At 39.9% G+C, this 8,398-nt stretch overlaps 2 protein-coding genes across 2 annotated transcripts; one reads left to right on the top strand and one right to left on the bottom strand.

Moving 5' to 3' along the window:
• The first annotated feature begins 383 nt into the window (after nucleotides 1-383).
• LOC107684962 (uncharacterized) lies at nucleotides 384-2,250 on the top strand. The gene is made up of 3 exons (XM_016481357.1): nucleotides 384-1,078; nucleotides 1,222-1,357; nucleotides 1,445-2,250. Exons 1-3 carry the CDS (start codon nucleotides 462-464, stop codon nucleotides 2,198-2,200), a joined length of 1,509 nt encoding a protein of 502 aa, XP_016336843.1. The 5' UTR covers nucleotides 384-461; the 3' UTR covers nucleotides 2,201-2,250.
• A 371-nt stretch (nucleotides 2,251-2,621) lies between these two features.
• Nucleotides 2,622-6,316, bottom strand: LOC107684960 (uncharacterized). The gene is made up of 7 exons (XM_016481355.1): nucleotides 6,199-6,316; nucleotides 5,596-5,718; nucleotides 5,380-5,471; nucleotides 4,539-4,733; nucleotides 4,058-4,137; nucleotides 3,897-3,951; nucleotides 2,622-3,536 (listed from the first exon to the last, which is right to left on the bottom strand). The coding sequence occupies exons 1-7, from the start codon at nucleotides 6,314-6,316 to the stop codon at nucleotides 2,622-2,624; spliced, it is 1,578 nt and encodes a 525-aa protein (XP_016336841.1).
• Nucleotides 6,317-8,398: the final 2,082 nt, after the last annotated feature.

Here is an 8,398-nt window from a genome sequence, read left to right on the forward strand (position 1 = left end):
ACCCATGAATATGACTCTCTGTAGCTCTGTGTATTGGTTCTATCTTTTATAGTTTTTAAAGCTCCCTTTAAAGGTTTGTTTTAAATAAAAAATAGAGTTCTATTTTAGATCTTTATTTAGTTTTTCTTAAATAAACAACATATTGTAAGAGGATCTATTTAGTGCATTTATTCAGTTTGTTAATGCCTTCACAATCAGTCTTTTGACATCAGAATTGGTACCACTGTGTTCTACATCAACAAATGTAGAACATAATGTCACACAGGTTCCACATCTGTTGACCTCTGGTAACAATTCTCATGTCAAAAGACTGGCTGTAAAGCTGTATTTACACTACACGGTTCAAGTGGCCCAATAGACTCTGTGCACAAGCGTAGCGACGAACTTCCGCTGTTGCCAGAAGTCGGGATATCAGTTTCCGGTTTACTTCCTCTCTTCATCCGCATCCGTAAACAAACAAGATGAGTGCTGCTGTACGAAAAAATAAATATAATGTGCGTGACTTATTTAAACTTCAGAGAACTGAGGTTAAATCTACGAATCACTGCTGTGTGCCACTTTGCTCGGCTTCAGGTCTATATAACAGTCATTTGAGCTTCCACCGCTTCCCCAAGAAGACCAGCCTTCGTGCGCGATGGCTGCACAAAATAAGGAGGGCGGGATTTTCGGTGACCCCCCACACCAAGGTATGCAGCCGACATTTTCAAGATAATGAAATCCACACTACTGCTAAGGGTAGACGGGTTTTAGCAGCAGGCTCTGTTCCATCATTATTCGAGTGGAATAGCTACACTACGAAGTCATGGGCCGGTGTTTGGGAACGCCGATCTCGACCGCCAAGTCCGGGACCTGACTCGGCGGGGCCTGTGGAGGACATCGGTCATCCTGTGATGGTTCCGATGGTCGTGGACCACGACTACGGGGCCAGCCGTACTGTATGTGTGGACCGGGAGCAGTATGAAGATGTGTTGAGCGAAATCGAGACACTGAGAGTGCAGCTCCAAACATTTAATCTTCATCACTCCTTTGGACTTAAACGGTTTGCTTCGTCACCTGAAGACATCAGATTTTACACCAGGTAAGATAGTTGTAATATCAACATCTACTCATAACTGTTTACTGATTAACTGGCCAAGTAATTCTTTTCTCTTTGTCATCTTAATCATATTCTTGAGCACGTATGACAGGACAACTGATTTCAATTGTAATACTGTATTTTAGATTCTTCTCATACGAGCATCTGATGGCGTTTTGGAACCTGATCGAGGCAGCAACAGCCAAAATAGTTAGAGTAACCAGGTCAAAGAAAACCGATGCCACTAGCACAACAACTGAAAGCCCTTTAACCAGACCAACTGTAAGTACCAACAGCCCCCCACACCCACACCCCTAAGCATGAAAAGGATGGTTTTGAATTAACACTCATTAAGCATGTCTCCCCCAGAAACTGCTACCAATAGATGAGCTCTTTCTCTTCCTCACATACCTATCCACTGGCTTTACCCAGAGAGAATTGAGTCACAGATTTAATATCCACCGAACAACAGTCAGCCGAATCATCATTACCTGGGCCACCTTCCTCTACAGCTTACTGGGCTTGGTCTGTATATGGATGTCTCCTGCAGCTGTGAATGCCAGTCTTCCACATGACTTTGAGGGCATTTACAGCGACACGCAAGTAATCCTTGATTGTACAGAGATACGGTGTCAAACACCTTCATCCTTGCTCCTTCAGAGTGAAGTTTTCTCAACCTATAAGTCCCACTGCACCTTTAAGGCTATGGTGGGCATGTCCCCTCATGGAGCCCTTACATTTGTGTCGGCGCTCTTTGAGGGTTCCACGAGTGACAGGGAGGTGTCTCGTCAGTCAGGGATTACATCGCTCTTAACGCCTGACATGGCCATCATGGTGGACAAAGGATTCTTGGTGGATGACCTTGTACCTGGGAATGTTCATCGTCCTGCCTTCCTCTCCAAGCGGGCCCAAATATCAGAGGAGGATGTTCTGAAGACACAGTCCATTGCCCGTTTGAGGGTGCATGTCGAAAGAATAATCAGAAGAGTGAAAGAGAATAAACTCTTTGACACCACTATCCCTCTCTCCATTGCAGGGAGCATAAACCAACTCTTCACATTTGCTTGTCTCCTCTCGAATTACCAAAATGGACCTCTGGTCAAGAAATGGAGATATGAAGTGTGATATTGTAGCCGTATCTTCTTCTAACTAAATCAATATAAACAATTTTTCAGTGTCCAACATACATAATTCATAAGAATAACATTTTGTAAATTTCCTTTGATGTCATTTATCTTCTGTAAAAAAATTAAAGGTGCGAAATAAAAAAAATAAAAAAATCACAGGCATGGTAATGTAATCATTTAGTTACAGTAATAATTCACTGGTCTTTTTTGAGGGGGGTAAAAACTTTTATTGTGCTCAATCATAACTTAACTTTAATTTTCACTTTTAATGGTTAAAAAAAACAAACAAAAAAAACATTTAAGTGCATTTTATTTCAATCCTGCATAGAGCTGCAACAATTACACAACTGGTTGATTGGTTATCTATTATTGTCTATTAAATTAATTAACAACTGTTTTTATTTACATTAGTTGCAGCCCTACTCCTGAAGCATTAGACATTTCTGCAAATAGACATAGAAATAAAACCTGTCTACTTTCTCTCTGATCACATCTAAAACACCATTGTCCCTGTAAATTCTTTGAATGAGTACATCTTCCTCAGCCGAAACTACAAAATCACACCAATTCATTCCTGTTATTAACATCTGCCCCTGTACTTGCCAGTAGTAAGCATGTGTTTGTTGTAGCTCCAATTTGTCTGACTTCATTTTGAGATATGGGCAGTCAACATAGCTTTTAACATTCGGGCATTTCATCTCAATCAGCCCAAACTGACATGGCTCTGAAGGGTCAAAGATTAACCCATCTGGAGACGCCCCCAGCCAAGGAGCATCGGGATGAATGACAAATCCACAGGGGTAGTGGTTCACCCTTTTCATCTGGCAGTATTCCCAGATAGCATCTGCCTCTAATTCGAGCCCCCTCTTCATAGCCGCCGTCTGACGGGTTCCTTGCAGTATCCGGTTAGCCAGGTTTTCTTCAGAGTTCTCTCGAACCTGGCAGATCTCCCTGAAACGTGAGGCAGTCAGTCTATGCCTTCTTAGCTGATGCCATTCAGTACATGAACTTTGGTCTCTGGTAGCTAATTCAAAATTGTGCGCCATGTCCCAGGTGACTTCCAGACTCCTATGGTGTAGCTGTTGTGGTTCAGTATAGACAAACATGCAACTGGATTGCTGTAAGCGGTAACTCTGAAGAGGCACAGATGGACGTGGTGGGGCAGCATGGAAGGACAGGTTTCTCTTTGCTGTTGCAGGTTGTTGGTAGGACAAGGGACTACCGGCTTGAACCTTGCCAAGGGCAGAGTCGACCAGGGGAATTTCACAGCTGATGCCCATACTGCAGATCATTGGTGCCTCAGCTGTAGGGAAATCTTTATATACCTCTGTCACCTGGGAAATAATAATATACTGATTAGCAATATACTAAATATAATAATATATAATATAAAACAACCACAATTATCATACCTGTAACTTTCCCTGTAATTCCTATTCACAATATATTGCACATTATGCATGTAAAATAAGTTCATAATAGAGGACCCGTGTGTGAACATTCTCCCATTGATTTCAATTTAATAGTTTTTTTTCTTCAAAGCAAAATGCTTGTTTGCATAATCGAGGGGCCACAGTACATTTAATCAAAAGGGAAAGGATCATAAAAACATATTAATATACTAGTATAGAGATTTTGGTTGATAGGATATTATACTGTACTGTGAAATTTTATATTGTTTTATCCCTACTTACCTGAAGGACAGATAGATCAGGCATATCTCCACTCAGGCCTTTGTAGAGTGTGCTCCTGTGTGGAACATAAAATTTCATGAGTGGAAAGTGGCATATCCACACAGGTATTTTACTTTAAATATGCAACATATTGTAAAAAATCTACAATATTCAGCTTTTACCTTACTCCCTCTGTTGTTGCTCTAGACTTTGGTTTAGCAGACAGCACAACCATCTTTTCCACAGGGCCTGGCTTTATACCCTATCAAGTTATTCAGGATACAGTTGGAAATTAAATGTACACTGAACAAAAATATAAACGCAACACTTTTGTTCTGTACATTTTAGAGTGGCCTTTTATTGTGGCCAGCCTAAGGCACACCTGTGCAATAATCATGCTGTCTAATCAGCATCTTGATATGCCACACCTGTGAGGTGGATGGATTAATTTGGCAAAGGAGAAGTGCTCACTAACACAGATATAGACAGATTTGTGAACAATATTTGAGAGAAACAGGCCTTTTGTGTACATAGAAAAAGTCTTAGATCTTTGAGTTCAGCTCATGAAAAACGGGGCCAAAAACAAAAGTGTTGCGTTTATATTTTTGTTCAGTATAGTTCAAAAATATAGCCAACAGGTCTATACTTATAATGCAAACTTACCAAAGTTCTGGGCTTGTGCCACTGCTGTTCCCCTTCAGTATAGCTTAGCACAGGAGGGACCACTGGCACATTCAGCTGTGAGTAATGTGCTGACTGGAACAGCAAAGCAACACAACGGTTGCATAATGCTGCTCCAGCAACACATGTGCAGCTGTGTTGAATCAGCTCAACAGGACTTGACTCTTTTAGTACCACCTGCACAAGTAAAATATCATAGTAAATACTTATTTATCTTAGGTCGGTCAGTTTAATCAAGGACGTAATCTTGTGTTTAAAATATTTTAGATCTAATATTCTATACAAACAGACCAAATGTCATGTATTTCTATATGTTGGATTAGATTATGTTGTGTAATGTTACAACAGCTTTAGATCAAAATCCATAATCGTTTATTTGAAACATGATAGCCTAATACCTTTAACACAAGATTAGGCCCTACGTCTTAAATTAATCACTGAGTTGAGGAAAACTTGAACAAGAACGTATTTTACCCGGAGTGGACTGGCTAGGTAAACTTACCTGCCTACTAAAACTGTTTTCATTAGATTTGAAAGTTACATTAAATCTGAGTGACCTTAGCTCAATCCTCTGGAACATCAGGAACACCGGGTTCTAATAAGTAATAATTAGAATAAATAAAGTTATAACATGAACAAGAACACATGCAGTAACCCGAATGGGGACCAGCAAGGCATACTCACCTGTCAATTTTACGTACTAACTTAAGAGTTATATTAAACATGAATTACCTTAGCTAAATCCCCAGGAACATTAGAAACGCCGGGTTATTAAAGTAACAAGCCTATAACTGTTGGTTTATAAGTCCTAGCGTCACCATACACTCAAACTGTGAGGTTTCTCAGCTTTCCTCATGGATCTGTAGCACAATGACCTGACAATGACTTCACCTGTGCCCTGATCTTTATTAGAAACTGAGAGGGTGAGAACGTTAATACAGCTGATAATTCTATACTAACGTTACACTAAAAAATAAACACGTCGCTAACTAGCTTAGCCGCTAGCTGTCGGCACACCACATTAGATTAAACTACTTACCCTCGTAGTTGTGGATATAACTCGATATGTAGAGTTTGAATCCCTTGTTCCGCTTGCTTGTTGGAGCAGGGGACCAAGCATCAACGATGCGGTGTACATCGCTAATGCTTATTTTAGGCAGATCTTGAAGACATCTTGTAAACACTGACATTTTGCGCGGTGCTAGAGCAAACCGGAAGCTGACATCCAGACTTCTGGCGACAGCGGATGTTCGTTGCTACGCTTGTGCACAGAGTCTATTCCGATTTTTTCCCTCCCATGTGGCACCAATCGGATACAACCCATGAATGTGTACGCAGGAAAAAAGCACATGGTCAGTTTCAGGCCTCATTCATACGTGGAAATAAATCTGATATGAATTGAATGCATGCATTTGCATCTGGTTGCAAATTCCTTTGTTACCAATATAGTGCAATTATTCTGTGTTTCCCAAAACCATAGTTCCAAAGAACATTCGCAAACAGCACTGCAAATGTACGTGGTTGAAAAAACAGCTCTCAACCTGTGGTTAGAAGCATAGTTTCTAGCAGTAGTAAACCGTGACTCTTGAGCCTAGGCCCTCTCCCCCTACCCTCGGGGGAAAAAACTACCAGCCTAGCTTACAGTGTCCTCTTCTAAAAGTCATCTTTGACAATTCCACCAATGAAACAAGAGGATATCCAGCCTTAAGTCGGTTGCACACCGGACGACATATGCAGCCCTGCACCGCGCCGCACCACATCTTTAAAATTCCTCCAATCACAGAGCTGCAGACGCTAGGCGGAAACATTCAAATATAGAGAAAATGGGCGGTGTTCATAAGTCCATTCACTGAATATGCAGATTTGAAAAGGTTGTTTGGCCCCACTTTATATTAAGTGGCCTTAACTACTATGTACTTACATAAAAACTTAAGTACAATGTACTTATTGTGTTCATATTGTATTGCAAAACACTTTTGCTGCTATTAAGGTGAGATACGGGTAAGGTTAGGGACAGGTTTGTTGGTATGGGTAGGTTCAAGGGTGGGTTAAGGTGTAAGGGATGGGTCAACTGTGTAATTATAAATGTAATTACAGAAATTAATTACAGATATAATTACATGCAGGTATTTTTAAAATATTAGTACAATGTAAAAACATCTATGTACACAATAAGTGCATTGTACCAAATTATTAATTTAAATGTAAGTACATAGTTGTTAAGGCCACTTAATATAAAGTGAGTCCGGTTGTTGTTTTTTTCTTTCCACAGAAGTTGTATTTATTTTATTTAAATGATATTTGTCAAATTATGAATTGCTTAAAATTAGTAATAATTATTTTTATTAAAAATATTATATTTTAAAACATTTATTTAAAAATGGTAAAGATTGTTTTTACAATAAGTTAGGCCCTCTCTGAGTTGCCCTGACAGTTCCCCACTGGTTTCTAGTTAGTTTGATATGTGGACTTAAATAGATCATGCTGTTGGACACAATAAGTAGGCCAACATTTAGTACATTCTGTGTTAAAAACAAACAAACCGTTCTCATCAATCTGAGTATTTAACATGACTTTACACTTTCTAACTGCGTGTAATGCATACGCCAAATGCCAATTTTGCGTGTATATGATACGCCAATCCTTCACATTAACTTCGGTGGAGAGCAGATGCGTCCAAATACCATGCGTCATCTTCAGCGACAGTGACGTCACCAGCGAGGCGCAGTTCGTCCAGTTCACCTGATGCGTGTACACCTTCAAAAAGGTAAGGGCAACGATCTTTTTTTGTAATGAGATCATGTGGTTAACGTTATTATTTTAATTATTTCAGTGTTTCTGCATCACATTACATGGGGTAATGTGTAAAAATGGCAGCGCATGCGTTCAAATTATGGAACAGTGGGCTGCTCAGTTAGCACAGCTGCTAGCCTACCATTGACATTAGCCTAAGATAACTTCTACTGTATATAGACCTGTTGCAGTGACGTCACCAGCGAGGCTCAGTTCATCCAGTTCACCTGATGCGCGTACACCTTCAAACAGGTAAGGTCAACGATATTTTTTTTGTAATGAGATCATGTGGTTAACGGTATTATTTTAATTATTTCAGTGTTTCTGCATCAGGTTACATGGGGTCATGTGTTAAAATGGCAGCGCATGCGTTCAAATTATGGAACAGTGGTCTGCTCAGTTAGCACAGCTGCTAGCCTACCATTGCCATTAGCCTAAGCTAACTTCTACTGTATATAGACCTGTTGCAGTTTGAAATAAATAAAACCGTTTTTAATCATGTTGTGACAAGGGTCTTCAGCTTTTAGACATGGCTGATGACAGCACAATAAATCAACCAACCCGGTATCGCTTGATAGTCGTGATCATGTAAAAAGTCCACACATTTACCATATTTTTACCATAGTAGCCTAACTGTTGCTTTGACCTTGTCATGTGTAGCGTGTAGCCAATAACTACAACATATTTACCATGCTTCTCCCACCGTAACCGTAGTTTTACTGTGGTATCTGGTATCTGTAAAGCATAATAACCACAACACTTACTATGGGCTTAACGTTACCTCAGTAATCGTAGTTTTACTGTGGTATTTGTAGTTACTAAAGCATAATAACCACAACAACCACAGTAAAACTACGATTACTGAGGTAACGTTAAGCCCATAGTAAATGCTGTGGTTATTGTGCTTTAGTAACTACAGATACCACAGTAAAACTACGATTACTGAGGTAACGTTAAGCCCATAGTAAGTGTTGTGGTTATTATGCTTTAGTAACTACAAATACCACAGTAAAACTACGATTACTGAGGTAACGTTAAGCCCATAGTAA

The sequence above is a fragment of the Sinocyclocheilus anshuiensis genome, unplaced genomic scaffold (assembly GCF_001515605.1).
Source record: "Sinocyclocheilus anshuiensis isolate Anshui unplaced genomic scaffold, SAMN03320099.WGS_v1.1 scaffold49, whole genome shotgun sequence".
NCBI lineage: Eukaryota > Metazoa > Chordata > Actinopteri > Cypriniformes > Cyprinidae > Sinocyclocheilus > Sinocyclocheilus anshuiensis.